This window comes from Zea mays, chromosome 1, assembly GCF_902167145.1.
Source record: "Zea mays cultivar B73 chromosome 1, Zm-B73-REFERENCE-NAM-5.0, whole genome shotgun sequence".
Taxonomy (NCBI): domain Eukaryota; kingdom Viridiplantae; phylum Streptophyta; class Magnoliopsida; order Poales; family Poaceae; genus Zea; species Zea mays.
The window spans coordinates 6,100,310-6,115,908 of NC_050096.1; the positions used below are offsets into that span (position 1 = coordinate 6,100,310).

At 44.6% G+C, this 15,599-nt stretch overlaps 2 protein-coding genes across 8 annotated transcripts in view; one reads left to right on the top strand and one right to left on the bottom strand.

Moving 5' to 3' along the window:
• The window catches only part of LOC100502361 (callose synthase 3), a 93,405-nt gene extending 78,723 nt beyond the window's left edge, over nt 1–14,682 (bottom strand). The window contains exons 1-11 of one of the 7 annotated variants that reach the window (XM_035962483.1): nt 14,243–14,548; nt 13,856–13,933; nt 13,602–13,764; nt 13,285–13,518; nt 13,041–13,141; nt 12,466–12,590; nt 12,289–12,382; nt 7,823–7,933; nt 7,611–7,727; nt 7,434–7,526; nt 7,216–7,307 (exon numbers count right to left, since the gene is read on the bottom strand). In XM_035962483.1, coding sequence (XP_035818376.1) covers nt 7,216–7,307; nt 7,434–7,526; nt 7,611–7,727; nt 7,823–7,933; nt 12,289–12,382; nt 12,466–12,590; nt 13,041–13,141; nt 13,285–13,489 — 938 coding nt within the window. In that variant the 5' untranslated portion in view covers nt 13,490–13,518; nt 13,602–13,764; nt 13,856–13,933; nt 14,243–14,548. Of the gene's footprint in view, nt 1–7,215; nt 7,308–7,404; nt 7,527–7,610; nt 7,728–7,822; nt 7,934–12,288; nt 12,383–12,465; nt 12,591–13,040; nt 13,142–13,284; nt 13,519–13,601; nt 13,765–13,855; nt 13,934–14,242 lie in introns of all 7 variants that reach the window. The other 6 variants (XR_004852581.1, XM_020539334.2, XM_035962485.1 and 3 more) reach the window with 6 other exon arrangements.
• On the top strand, nt 8,978–12,290 carry LOC103631359 (zinc finger MYM-type protein 1-like). Its single transcript, XM_008652289.3, has 4 exons — nt 8,978–9,069; nt 9,177–9,249; nt 9,336–11,773; nt 12,089–12,290. Exons 2-3 carry the CDS (start codon nt 9,207–9,209, stop codon nt 11,141–11,143), a joined length of 1,851 nt encoding a protein of 616 aa, XP_008650511.1. The 5' UTR covers nt 8,978–9,069; nt 9,177–9,206; the 3' UTR covers nt 11,144–11,773; nt 12,089–12,290.
• Nucleotides 14,683–15,599: the final 917 nt, after the last annotated feature.

The window sequence follows — 15,599 nt, forward strand, 5'->3', positions numbered from 1 at the left end:
ATGATCTAAGCCTCTCTTCGCAAGCCTGTCAGCGGTCCAGCATCTTTTGTTAGCAACCAGCCAAAGAAAGAACCGACACTTTGGAGGTGCCCAGGTTTTCCAAATCAGGTGATAGAGACCAAAGGACGTTGACCCAGCAAAGAGGCCCTCATAAGCCGACTTAGCCGAATATTTACCATCTGCTGCAATACTAAAAATGTGCTTATCCTCCACTTCAGGCTGCAACACCATTTCTGAAAGAAGCTCCCAAAGATTCAGATAATCCACTAGAACTCCCACAGACAGAGCACCCTTTATATCAGATATCCATTTTCTGTTGGCAAGAGCTTCAAGCACAGTTCTTCTATTTGCAATCCTTTTAGGAATGATGGCGAATAACCTAGGCGCCAGACTACACACATTCTGCCCCAAGATCCATTTATCTGTCCAAAACAGAGTGTGTGCTCCATTTCCAACCTTAGAGACCAAAACAGTGGAGAAGAAAGCTTCTGCCTTTTTTGGAACTTGGATAGGGAGATTAGCCCAAGGTTTTCCAGGATCAGTTTTATGAAGCCATAACCATCTCATACGAAGGGCCCAGCAAAGTTCCTTTAAACTAGAAATACCCAGCCCTCCCAAATGGAGGGGTCTGCACACCCTTCCCCAAGCAACCAGACAATGTCCTCCCCTGACTTCCTTGCGGCCTTTCCAAAGAAAACCCTTTCTAATTTTATCAATTGCCTCCAAAGCCCATTGAGGAAAATCAATGGCCATAGCCAAATATATGATCATACTGGAGAGCACATGCTGAACCATAATCTTCCTACCGGCTCTAGTCATAAGATCAGCTTTCCAACTCGGAAGACGGTCGGCCACCCTGTCTATGATAGATTGAATCTGTTCTCTGGTCAGCTTATGAAGGGAGAGTGGAATTCCAAGATATTTGCAAGGGAATTCAGACCTCTCAAAAGGCAATAAATTCTGGACCAGCACAAGGTCATCCGTAGGGCACTGGATGGGAAAAACATTAGATTTCTGCTCATTGTTGCGGAGCCCAGACGCCTTTCCAAACAAATCCAAGATATTTAATGTAGTGGAAATGTCAGCAGCCGAGGGCCTCAAAAATATGACAACATCATCAGCATACATAGAGATCCGGTGGAGATTAACCCTGTCCGACAGGCGCTGCAATAAACCTGCATCCTCGGCCCTAGTAAATAGCAGGGCCAAAATGTCCATTACCAAGATAAAAAGCATTGGGGAAAGAGGGTCGCCTTGCCGAAGACCTCTTCTGTGAATAATCTTCCTCCCCAAAAAACCATTAAGAAGGACCTGAGTAGACGAAGAGGCCAACAGTCCACAGATAATATCCCTCCAAAGCTGTCCAAACCCAAGCTGCGCCAATACCTCAATAAGAAAAGGCCACGAGACCGAATCGAAGGCCTTGGTGATGTCCAATTTGAGAAGCAAACTGGCCTTCTTCTGGCGATGAAGGAATCTGGAAGTCTGCTGCACCAGCATGAAGTTATCTTGAATAAACCGCCCCTTGATGAAGGCACTCTGATTTGGAGAAATCAGCCTGTTAAGCTTGCTAGCCAGCCTGTTGGCAAGAATCTTTGTAATCAGCTTGCCGAAACTGTGCACAAGGCTTATTGGCCTAAAATCCTTCACATGTTCAGCCCCTCTTTTTTTGGGATCAAGGTAATGTAAGCAGAATTCAACTTGTCAAAATTAACAAAGTTATTATTCCAGACAGCATGAGTAGCAGCCATGATATCAGATTTGATAACGGTCCAGCAGGACTTATAAAAACATCCAGTAAATCCATCCGGCCCCGGCGCTTTATCAGAAGGTAAAAGCTTAATGGTATCCCATAGTTCCCTTTCCGAACAGGGAGCCTCAAGCGCAGCCAAATCATGCTGAGAAAGGCCAAGGGCCTCCAAATCCACTGCTTGCTCTCTGTCCCAGCATGAACCAATTAAGTTTGAAAAGAAACCATCCACTGCTGCAGCCTTGTCCCTATGGCTAGTAAGGATATCATCCCCATCAACCAACGTAGCAATAAAATTCTTTCTCTTACGGTGTTTGGCATGCAGGTGGAAGAATTTCGTGTTGGCATCACCATCCTTGAGCCACAAAATCCTTGATCTCATCCTAGCCATAGTACGCTTCAGGGAGGATAAAAGCAAAGAATGTTTTTTAAGCTTGCCTTTCAGCCAAAATTCATCCGGAGTCAACACCCTTTCATCCTGAGCAATTTCCAGCTTATGAGAAATTTCTTTTGCCAAAGCTAGTTGAGATCTAATGTGACCAACCTGCCTATCACTCCAAGCTTGCAACCTCCTGGCTGTCTTCTTCAGTTTATAGTGGAGAGTGAGGAAAGGACAGTTCGTTGTACCAACTGAGTCCCAGGCATCGCGTACAGTATCATGAAATCCCTCCAATTTAGGCCAAAAAGCCTCAAAATGAAAACGTCGACTCCCTGATATATTATCTCGAAGACCCAGAATTAATGGGCAATGATCAGAGTCTTGGGAAGCAGAACTCTGCAGCAGCACATCAGGGAAAAGAAACTCCCAGTCAACTGAGCATAGGACTCTGTCCAATCTGACCAGAACGGGCTCCATTTGTTGATTTGACCAAGTAAAACGCCGACCATGGAGAGGAATTTCTTTAAGGTCGAGATCATTGATAAATCGCCTAAACCTTCCCATCATAGCTCTGCTGAAATTGTTGTTGTTCTTGTCAGAGGCTTTGTAGATTAAGTTGAAGTCCCCAGCAACAACCCAAGGACCATTGCAGCCCTCTCTTACATTTCTTAGCTCCTGCAGAAAAGAGATCTTCTCATCATCCCCTTGGGGACCATAAACACAGGTTAACCACCAGGTACCTCCTTCTTGCTTATGGAACTGAATGGAGACACTGTGATTATCAATTCTGCTCGCACCTGTGAATCTCAAATGATTTTTCCAGGCCACCAGAATTCCTCCACTGGCTCCAATCGAAGGCAAGAAGACATATTCAGAAAATTCAGCGCCCAAAACAGAAATTAAGGTGCTACTAGCAATAGATTGCATCTTAGTTTCCTGCAAACATACCACCTCAGCCTTAACGGACAGAGCTAATTCTCTAACAGAATCTTGACGAGCACGAGAATTGAGACCTCGCACATTCCAAATAAGAATTTTGGATGGATCCATTAAGAAACACAGTTTACATCACCAACCAGAAAACAACACCCTTATTGAAGGGGAACCAACACAGGGGCTCTCCACCCAAACAGGGCAGCAAGAGCCTCCACCTCACTACGGATCAGGGGGCGCTTGAAAAACTGAGTATATTCATCCAAGGCTTCCTGACTAATTCCCTCATTCTCGGAGATAATATGCAGGGATCTCATGACTTTCCTGGTAGTTCTACCTCCCAGGTCAAGGAGATTAAATTCCACTCCAACTCCCGCAACACGGCGACTTCTTCTTGGCATGGGAGCAGCAGGCGGGGAAGGTGGAGGATCAACGTGCGGATCAACTCGCGGAACAGGAAGAATCCCAGAAGAATACTTGGAGATTCCATTGAAGAACTCTTGATTTCTGGCTTCAAAGCTTGCTGTCTCATGTGATTGGGATTCAGCAGCAAAATCAAGGGCAGGGGCAACAGCATTGCACCCAGCCAAAGAATTATCCACAGACTCCGAAAGATTCAGACAAGGCCTCTCTGAAATGTTGACCTCCACAACCTGTATCAACTGTCCTTCCTGAATTGGGGCGTGTTTGCTTCGGAATCTGCATCTCGAGTAGACTCTCAGGGGGGCCACAGCATTAGATGAATCACCTGGGAGGGGCGAATTCGCACCAGCCTGTTCCAGCGACCCAGCAACAGCAACAGTCCTGTGTCGCTGGGGCGAAACAGGGAGGACAGAATCCAGCGACCCCACAGCAGCAGACCCAGACGGCCCAGCTAAGATATTCTCCAAGGTTGTCATGCATGGCACATGAGTGGCAGGAAGGGGCGAGCTCAACCTAGCCTTCTCCAGCGGCTCAGCCAAACATCCGTGCTGAGGCGAGGAAGGTCCAGGTGAGGTCAGCAGCCCATCACCAGCACAGACAGCAGCACCATCTTCCAGAGCTAGGACCGGCGCCACCATCCTATTTCCATGCACAGCCACAGACCGTTCTCTGCCCACGCCCTGATGTGATCCGAGGCGAAGGTGGACAGGCTGACGCTGCAAAGGGCGTGGTTGTCGGAACCGGGGATTGGACGGGCCCCGGACATCTCCATCTTCCTCACCATGAAACGCATTCTCATCTGAAGGAGAGAGACTGCTGTCCGAGGGTAACTGAAGGGGAGCCGGACTAGCAGCAATGCTAATCTTGTAGGTCAGACATCTCGCCTCCTGAATAAATGGCTCTCGCTCAATGATGTGGAGATCCATCTCCCTGCAAAGCTTCTTCGGATCCAGACACCATGCCCGAAGCTTGAGTGAGGAGAGATCTGTCTTGCACGCAGAGGCGGGGTGCAACTCCAAGATGTGACAGGAGCCACGAAGAAGTGTCTTGGCTGTGTTCAGACCCCACGCGTGCGCTGGGATCCCCCTGATCTCAATATCCATCAAGTGAGAGAAAGACGTAGCTGAGGCATGTGCAAATCTTGTCCATTGCTTGAACACGAGCGAGAACAAAGGGCCTCTGAATGGCTTTCCTTCATTAAGCACTCTAGTCGCCACTTCCTCATCCGGCAAAAACAGCAGGAAGTCTTCTGGCTTGGACTGGTGAATAGACATATCGTCAATATTGATGCAATAACGACGGCCCACTTCCTCCAACACCTCCGAGCCGAGAACAGCGGGTCTGGTACCAGTAACAGTGACAAATAATGCTCGACGGAGCGCAGCTTCTTCTCCTGCCATGTCCGTTGAAAGTTCCAAAACACAAGAGGGCAAGTTCGACGTGAGAGGAACCAAGTCAGCAGGGGGAGACTGACTGTTCCCCACCACCGCAGCCCCTTTCCCGCGTCTTGAACGTCTTCTTTTCCGCTTGGGCTGTAAGGACGGCTGCTTCTCAAGATCCATGACAGGCTCCATCGCGGCACGATCCTGCGACGAAGCAAGACGTCTCCAGACCGAGGTCTTGCGCGCGCCCCCCAGAGAATGAACCTTGTCCATGCCAGATAACCTCTGCCACACCGGAGGCCTCACCGGAGTCCTCGGCCTCACCAAGGCCCGCTGGGAGGAATCCTGACTGCCCGGAAGACACCGCTTGACGATGCCCAGGCGCTGCCACACTGGCTGCTTCTGAGAGTCGGCCGGCAGAGATGAGCAGTCTGCCACCCGATGTCCAAAGCAGAGACACCGAAAACACCTTGTTGGACGCCGGCAGGTAGCAGCCCGGTGAGAAGTAGAGAGGCAGTTGTAACACCGACCTCGGAGATCCACACGGGACCCTCGACGAGGGAGGTGCACACCACGATTCCTCTGTCTGCGATCAACCACCTGCCAGCCACCTTCAACAGCCGGAAGGGTCACCTCAGACGACACCTTGGCGGGGAAAACAGGAGCAGCTAGCGCAGAAGGGGAGGGGGAGGGCGAGACATGGCTAGCCAAGGGGGAGAGACCAGCGGCGCAAACCGAGCTGGAGAGGAGTGCAGCTTTAAAGGAACGAGAAGATGGAGAGGAACCTCCAGCTGAAGCGTCGCCGCGCCAGCGCTGGGCCTTGGACCGCCCTTCCTGGGAGCACAGCCGCCGGGACGACCAGGACGCAGACGCCGAGGCCGTGGTCGTAGTAGATCGATCCTTGGTCCAAATATTCCTTCCTAACAGTTACACATTTTGCCTGGAGTGATGACCTTCCATTATTGTCGTCTGTTACTGGTCGTTTCCTGTGTGATGGCTAGTAACAGATGGGCTGTAATGGCTGTCAGCTATTAACGGATGTCACTGATGGCGTCAGTTTCTGGCTGGCTGTAACGGTAGCTATGATAGCGACCGTTATTGTCCGTTCTCCTACCTCTGCGCGTGTACATATACGGAAGAGGTGAGGCTGCTTCTGGTCACAGCACACACGAACAGTCTCAGACGCGTTGCACACATCCCATTTCCGTCCCACCTTCTGCGAGCACAGAGAGTGTGGGAGAGCAGGCCTTCGAAATCGCCGTCTGCAGAGCTACACTTGCACGGGTGTGCGGGCGATCAGGTTTTTGGAGAGCGTACTCGTGACTGCTCGCTCCGTCCGCCCGACCAACGCTGCTCAAGTTCCTCGTCGCCGGCGTCGTTCGAGAGACTGCACTGTCTGCATCGACTGTGTACGACTACATCAAATATACACACGAGATGTCTCGTGTGAATGGAGCCACTGATGCCTTAACCATCGGTCCCTCCGCAGGGTACACTCTGTTCTTAGTATTTGTGCATATTTTACTGTTGTTTACTGCTTATGTGAGTAATGATACACATATGCACATACATGTCGTCACATACATTACTGTGATTTTCTGGATTAAATTAAAACTGAAAATGCTTATTTTCTCTAACAAGATGGAGGTACTGCTGGATACCTTGCAGCGAGAGTGCTCCTTTTATGACCCTGACCCATGATCGGTCTGTCTTAGCTTAAGCCACTGTTCTAGAGCGGAAAGTCTTATCTATTTTAGCAACAACCACCGAAGCCAAGTCACTGATGGTACTTCCAAACAGCCACCGATCGGACCAAAAAGAGGTATTTCTCCCATTAAGAACCAAAGTTATGTAAAATGAGATATATCACTAGACATTGTTTGCCATATTGAGCAGGATGCTACAGTGGCAAAATCATGCTTCAGAAAATTGTTTTCTTTTGCACATTATAAATTTTGCTTTGGAAGAATCAGTGCATTTTTTCAGCATCCACCAACAACATACTACATGGAAAATTTCCCTTCTCTACTACAAATGAGTTTCGTAAGAAAATGGGTCAGTTTTTTTATTCTTTTCTTTCCTGCTATGTTGGACAGGATTGGTTGCATCTTAGTAACCTTGTTTTTTTTCTTATGCTTGTGGGGGCTATAACCCTTTTCACTCGGTTCTGTGGACGCTTATTATATTTTTGCTGTACTATATGTACTTATATAATACAATATAACATAATATAACGTGCTTTTGCACTACTACTTAGGATGGTAAAGCAGCACAAGTGCAAACGAACAATCAAAGCTGTGGAAGTACAAACGAATAGTAAGATGGCAAGAGGTTGTTAAGACAGTCACCAAAGGCTGCTCTTGCGACCAAGATATTTGCACCATTTCTTGTAATTCTTAAACAATCTTTTCATCACATCATTCAGTGCATTGTCATCCAACTGCAAGAGAAAACAAAACGAACATCAACAGGAACACAAAAAACAAACATAAATGTTGCGAAATATGTAGAAGAAAAGTAAGAATTTTTAGATCAACCTAGTGGTTGAATATTTACAGAAGAAAACCTTGGATTGTTGATCAGTCTTCGGATTTCTTCGTATATGTATGTTAGCAAGAAGTAAAATCAAATGTTCCCTCTGATTTGAAACACTATCTGTCTGCATGTCAGAAGTTGACAAAATAATAAAGAACAGAAAGTAAATTGGCTAAAACCAGCATAAACAATATAAATCATACAATACCTGAAAGCCAAACATAGCTTGCAGCCAATCCAAGAGGTCCTCGTTAACTTTATGCTCATAAGTTTTAGGCCATGGAAGACCCCTTGTATTGCGAAGAGCGGAAGCAGCAGCTTGGATCTTAGAGTTTGACAAAACAAGAGGTACTTCATTCGTTCATCCTTAAATTGATAGGACAATAACTACGACAAAGAGGAAGGGGTACGAAAAAGAACCTCAGGAAATTTCATGATTGCCTGATTGCCACTGTCTGGATCAAGAGGGAGAATATTAAAAGGGAGATAGATCTTCGTTTTCTCTTTAACCTTATCAGCAGCTTCCAATATCTAATAAATACATATAATCTGTAAGACTGTAATGACTATCATATGCATAGAGGCAATATCCATATTAGTTATTATTGAACTGCAAAAACAGCAGACTGTAATGACTATCATATGCATATAGGCAATATCCACATTACTTATTATTGAATTGCATGAGTGGTGGAGCAAGGTGTGTAAGCAAGTGCACAAATCCAAAAGAAGAGGCATTAATAGTGTTATCATCATTTTTTTCTCTTTTTTTTTCTCGAACGCGCAGGAGAGCTGCGCATCATTATATTACGAAGAAGAAAAGGTCCAAAATAGACCTGGACAATGATCACCAAATAAAGGTGGTTACAAAAGTTTGCTAAGGGGTTGTTACACAGATGACTATATAAAAGACGACCAGGCCTGAACTCCCCCTGAGTTAAGGCCACAAACCTTTCAGCCCTGCAGCCCCAGCTAGACACCACATCTTGGCATCGTCCCTAATGTCTTGAGTAATCCTAGAGATGTCCGGAGTAGCCCCATCAAAGACACAAGAGTTTCTGTGTTTCCACAACCACTAGGCCACTAGAATCACAGCTGAATTGAATCCTTTTTTTTTGTGCCTTGGTGTTTATGGCTTCATCGAAATAAGGAGGTCTTCGATGGTGTTAGTCCTTCCATAAGCAGAATAAAAGAGTTTTCCTGGAAGAGTTAGATTGTTGGGGTTTAGCTCGTGCCAAGCATCTTGAAGGCTTAGGTCTAGGTGCTGCCATTATTAGCAGGGGCGGAGGACCCTATGTGGCGAGGTATGGCCCAAGCCATACCTTGGCCCAGCCCAATTAGTAATTAGTATCTAGGTCATTACTCATTTACTCATTAGCAATACCAACTCTGCACCGGCCGCCGCTCTACACCGTATGACTCTGTTCCTGTCTTCCGCCTGACGCCGCCTTTCTTCCCTGCTCCCGCTCGCTCGCTCGCTGCTACGCTGCTCCTGCCTCCTGCTCTCCTCACCTGCACGGCTGCAGACCTGCTCGCTGTGGGCGGAAGAGCATTGCCGGTCTGTCCTCACCCCGCCAAGGCGCCAAACGAGTCGCTGGCCCTCTGCAGACAGCAGACCGGCAAGGTTTCAGCACTGTCGCTCGCTGCTGTCATCTGTGGACAACTGGGTAAGCAGAACCCTTATTTCCTGAACCCCCTCTGTTCAGTTTAGATGTAGTCAAAATATAAATTACAAATGTGTGAAGTGAACTGATTAAGTATTTCTGTTGCCTAGATTTAAATTGGTCATTTAATTATTTGACCAATGGTTGGAAATAAGAAGGGAAAGAATAAGGCTTCACAAAAAGGTATATTATGTAATTTGTGAAGAAATATTTGAGCTACTTTGTTAAGCTAGTAAAGTACTAAACATGTATGATTGATTTTTTTACAGATTTGAAGAGCTATTTTAGCCAAGGTTCCAGTGGCTCAAGTCTAAGTACTCATGGCAGCGGCGTAGTTGCTATTGTAGAAGATGTGCCTTTAGAAGAAAATGTCTTGCCATCTGTAGAACATGATGAAGAAGAAGAACAAGTTCAAGAAGGTATAACTGACTTCAACCCGGATCATATTATTTCTGATCCGGGACTTCGTATTCCAATCGAAAGATTTTATGCAAATATTAGAGATGAAGTTAGGAGAGCTTTTATAGCTAAAGGTCCAACCCAACCAACCGGTCACAGATTTCCTCCATCAAGTGATAAAAGGAGCTTTCAGAAAAAGTGGTTTAGCCAATATAGTTGGTTGGAATATAGTGTGGAGAAGAATAAGGCATATTGCTTCTATTGCTACCTTTTTAAGAATGATCGAATGGATGACAAATTTGGTTATGATGCCTTTACAAAAGCTGGGTTCTCACAATGGAAAAATGCTTATCTTGCACTTCCAAAACATGTTGGTGGGCCTAGTAGCATACACAATGTTGCATCAACATCATTTCATGATTTTGATAACCAAAGGTCAAGCATAAAACATAAGGTTTCAAGTTATAGCAAAGATGCATTGATCAAATATGAAACCCGATTGGAAACTTCTTTAGGTATTGTAAGTTATCTTGTATTGCAAGGGGAACCATTTCGGGGGCATGATGAATCTAGTACTTCGTTGAATAGAGGCAATTTTTTAGAATTGCTTGATTGGTACAAGCAAAGGAATGATGAAGTGAAGCGTGCTTTTGATGAGTTATGTCCCAAAAATGCTAAAATGACCTCTGGAACAATTCAGAAAGAACTTGGAAGTTGTTGTGCGGAAGCAATCACAAAGGCAATAAAGGAAGAAATGGGGGATTGTCTATTCACAATTCTTGTTGATGAGTCTCGTGATATATCAATTAAAGAACAAATGGCCTTGGTTGTGAGATTTGTGAATACTAAAGGTGAGGTAATTGAAAGATTTCTAGGTCTCAAGCATGTCAAGGACACAACATCGGAAGCATTGAAGAGAGCACTGGTTGAGGCATTAAGCGACCATGGTTTATGTGTTGCAAATCTTCGAGGGCAAGGGTATGATGGTGCTTCTAACATGAGAGGAGAATTTAATGGTCTTCAAAAAATAATTCGAGATGAGAACCCGCATGCTCATTATATTCATTGCTTTGCTCATCAATTGCAATTGGTAGTTGTTGCGGTCTCAAAATGTTCCTCATCTATTGAAGATTTCTTTGAGTATGTTTCATTGATTGTGAATAGCACTAGTGCTTCTTGCAAAAGGAAAGATGTGTTGGTTCATAAGCATCGCTTAAATATTTTGTCTAAGTTAGAGAGTGGACAAATTGTATCGGGAAGAGGTAAACAACAAGAAACATCATTGGCGAGAGCAGGAGATACAAGATGGGGATCTCACTACAAGACTTTACTTAGGATTGAGTCAATGTGGGATTCAGTAATAGAAGTCCTAGAAATTGTGAAACAAGATGAGCGCAATCCATCTAAGGCGGGTGGTTTGGTGCAAATAATGGAGTCTTTTAGCTTTGTGTTTATCATGAAGATGATGTTGCAAATTCTCCGTATTACAAATGAGTTGTCTTTGATCTTGCAAAGGAAAGATCAAAATATTGTTCAAGCTATGTCTTTAGTTGTTGATGTGAAGACACGTTTGATTAATTTGAGAAGTGAAGGTTGGGAGCCATTGTTTGAAGAAACCAAAACATTTTGTTTGGAAAATGATATCCCAATACCAAATATGGAGGATATGGTACCATGATTTGGTCGATCAAGAAAAGGTGGGAGAAACAATATCACTCAAGAACATTTTTTTCGTATTGATACCTTCTATGCTGCTATAGATGCTATTACCACTGAGTTTGATCATCGCTTCAATGAGACATCCTCGGAGTTGTTGGTTTGTTTTGCTTGTCTTGATCCAAGAGACTCATTCTCCAAGTTTGATGTAGATAAGCTTTCTCGACTTGCGGATATCTATTGTGACGACTTCTCTTTTGATGATCGCAAGATAATAAAGGATCAGTTACGCACTTTCATTATTCATGTGCGAAGACTTGAGGAGTTCAAAGTTTGTTATGATCTTGCAAGTCTATCCAAAATAATGGTTAGACTTGAAAGACATATTGTTTTCCCATTGGTCTTTCGTCTTATTGAGTTGGCATTGCTATTACCGGTGGCGACGGCAACGGTTGAAAGGGCCTTCTCAGCGATGAAGGTTATCAAGACTGAATTACGCAATAAGATGTCTGATGGTTGGTTAAATGATTTAATGGTTTGCTATATTGAGAGGGACATATTCAAAGGACTTGATCTTCAAAATATTAAAAAGGCTTTTCAAAAGAAGAAAGATAGACAAATGCAATTGCCTCAGTCTCCTAGACGTAACTAGGTATATCTCTTAGTTACTCTTGTTTTGTTTTAAATACTTTATCGTAATGCCCTTATTTACATTTGTCTTGTTGTTAAGTACTTTAAATTACTGTTTCATTTTAAATTGTTTTTAACTAGAATATATATATATATATATATATATTTGTACATATAGTTATGTACAAAATTCGCCATACCTCAAATTCTGTTCGTCCTCCGCCACTGATTATTAGGTCCAGGGAGTTTCTGGGTGGGTAGTGGAGGAGTGTGTGTGGAGCCTGCTGGCACTTTTTTTGTTAGCCTCCTCTTGATTAATGATGTTTTTCATGTGCAGGAGGAGGCTGGGGCACTGTGCTTAGCAGGAGGTTGATGGGTCTGTTTGTGCTGCCTTTTGGGCTTTGTATCTTGGTCCATTTTAGACTCTTTTTCTTCTCTTAATTTAATGATGCGCAGCTCTCCTGCGCGTTCAAGAAAAAAAATTGAACTGCAAAACCAGCAAAGGGAAGCAAAAGTCCATTGATTACTACGTTATACCTCATGATCAACTTCAACAGCATGTTGTTGTGTAACTGCTTTTAAAACTTCAAACAGAATAGCAGCAGTCTGGTAGGCTTTGGTTAGTTGAGCACTGCATGAATGAAGTAAATCCCGCAGCAATAACATTTATGGACAAGGAGAATATGGAATTAAAGAAAAACATAGGATGCATACCGATCCAGTTGGTCAGAAGCATTCTGGAGTGCTTGAATATATTTCTTGTAATAGCTATGATAGAAGGTCTGTATTTCCCGTGCATCACTCTTTTGTCCCCTTCCCATCAAGGTGGGCTCGTTCTCCTAACAAAGCAAATAATCAGGAGGTAAGAAATGTATATAAGATAAAAGTTCCCTTTTTTCTTGACAGGAAACTATGCAGTTGGCTAAACATCACATGGATTTTTTTTTCTTTTTAAAACCAAAACCAAACAATTTTAACTTTCCAAATTTTCTAATGAGACGGTATTTCCAGTAACTGTTGTTAACACAATAAAGTACTAATTTTCAAGATCATGGCTCATGGAAATGGTGCCATTATTAGCATGTGATAGATAGTACACAGAAGATATGTCAATGTTGACACATAACAGCATCACAGGGCACTGAAGCATATATGCAGATGCAGAAAACTGAAAGGCAGACTAAAGGACTGAAGCACAGAGAGGCAGATTGGTAGTGCAGATGTGACAAATACAGAATGAACATAGATGCAAACAACCACAGACTAGAAGCACTATTTCAAACCCGTACCCTTTCAAGCCGCTGCAGAAGAGCTGTCTTGAACTGTCGGACACCACGACCACTTGAAGTCGGATCTAACCTGTGAGCCTTTTCGAATGCATAGAACCGGCCTATCAATTATTGCAGATATACACATCAATCAGTATACTGGAAACATTATGTAGGATAACATTTTTAACCATGTCCTTTTAATGGGTTTTTTATTTCTGAAAGTTGTAGTGTCCCATGGGAGGAACAGAGAGGGATAGCGTACAGAGATAAGCGACACGAGGGTTGGCCATCTCAACCTCATTGGCAACACGGAGGATGGGCGCAATCTCAACAAGCGACGACGGCACCACCTCGCTGTCAAACATGGGCTCACCAAAATTCACAGCAGTCTGCGTCCTTTGGATGCGGCGAGCCCCTGGCGACTGCATCGGCCCGCCCCGAGACAGCGTGCGTGACAAGGACGTCATCTCGGTGACTTGCAGTCACCACCCTAAACCTTGAGGTGAATTAAGCATGAGAGATTGTTTCCAAACGTAATGTCAGTCTGTAACCAGTAAATGACAGATATGTACGTGGTACCTTGTCACTCGGTACAACAATTTGATGATGCTGAGACGAATCACGTCAGGCAATTCAACCAACCAACGGAAATAGAGGCCCCGTTTTGAAGCTAGGCAGCTAGCCCAAGCTTGAAGATTCAGAAATCCAGCACCGAGCTTTTGGTGGCGCGCGCATGGGAAAGCTGGCAACATGGTCAGAGACAGTGAGACACCAATAAAGCAACTGTACACAGCAGTCATCTGCCGACCAAAAAAAAAACAAAAAGGCGCTACCAGGTTGGTAGAATCTTCTACAACTTGAACCTCGTCGTTCGCATAACATAATAACACGAGTACGCGACCCAAACCAACCTACGAGCACAATCGCGCACCTATCAGATGAGAACATTCGGAAGCCCCGTCCCAATCCCATGGTTTAGGGCGGCAACCACGCGTCCACGCCCGGCTCTCGCCGAGCACAACACAACCACGTGAGCCATGCGTCAGTCAGACTAAATTGAGACGTACGCTACGGGCTCATATACGTTGGATCAAACGAAGGACAATACCGTCAGTTCCTCGCAACGCAGTAAGGCATAGGATGAGAGGGGCGCGAGCTAGCTAGAACCTTCCGCGATAGCAGTAATGAGGGAGAAGGCGAGAAAGGAGCGGTTTCCGCACCTCGCTCATGTGGAGTCGGGGACACGGCCACACGGGTAGCGCGCGCACCAATCCGCAGGAACTCGAGTGAAAACCACGCGACCAACGTACTTACGTACGGTAGACGCGCAAGAGCCGCGTCGAGGAAACCCTCGGCGGGAGCCTCTGGATGGACGGCGGCGAGCTGCTCGGCGGCTACCTCCGCGCGTGGGAGGTGATCATCGCGGTCGAGGCGAAGCGGTGTTGGGGACGACGAGAGGGTTTTGTGTTGGGACTTGGCAGGCAGGGAGGAGAGAGAGAGAGAGATGTGGGGTACTGCTGTGGGACGTTGGGACTGGGAGGGAGGTGGGGAAATGGGAAGACGACACCGCGAAGTGGACGGGGCGGCTGATCCGCGCCGGAAACTAGGCTCTATTTACGCTCCCTGCCACTGGAACCGCAGAGGAGATCGCAGTACTAGCAGCCTGTTGGCTACTGCAGCCGCAGCAATATGTTCGAATCGAACTAGTATAATTGTAATCCATAAAAATAAAATACTGTATAAATCAGATGTATAGCTGAATTAAAATCATAGCAAACCGTAATAAACACATGCGCTAGAATAAAAACTCTTGTCGTGATAACTTGTTCGACTCGTTTTAATTGAAATAATTCATAAATTGAGCTAATATTTTAGTTTAGTTCTTAACGAGTCAAATTCAAATTGAAACTGTCTCATGAGCCTAACGAGCTGCATAGCCACAACCCAGCAAGATCTAGCCCGCTAAGCATTCGGTCTATAAGGATAATTTGATTTGGTCTATTCGGTTTATAAAATTTAGGTTCTGCAGAATGAATCGGAATTTTCAAAATGTTTTTAGAAAATCGAACCCTAATAGACCCACAATTATGGTTCGATTTATTTGGTCCACCGAATAGACCTAAATAGTAAAGAGACTAGTATTTTTTGTTAAAATATATACAATGAATAATTAATTAGAAGTATTATTATTACAAACAAGTGACTACTATAACAAATAGCATATAGAGATATATATACTATTGTTAAGATGTCATCACAATTTTTAGCTGATAAGTTCATAAATCACATAATAATATTATCACATATTAAAAACTTTTTATATTTCAGATTATTTGGACTATTCAGGTTTTAAATGTTAGAAACCGAACCCGAACACATATCGCAAAATATAGCGCATATAAGAACCGAACACGAACTCAAAAACCCGAATAAACCTATAATTCGGTCTATTCGTGTTCGGTTCGAGTTAGGGTTCAGTTTTTGGCTCGAGATAAGGTTCAGTTTTCGGTTTTAAAATGACCAACCTTACTAGCTCGGATGCCAAGTGGCCTATATCACTCAAAAGCAGTAGTGCAG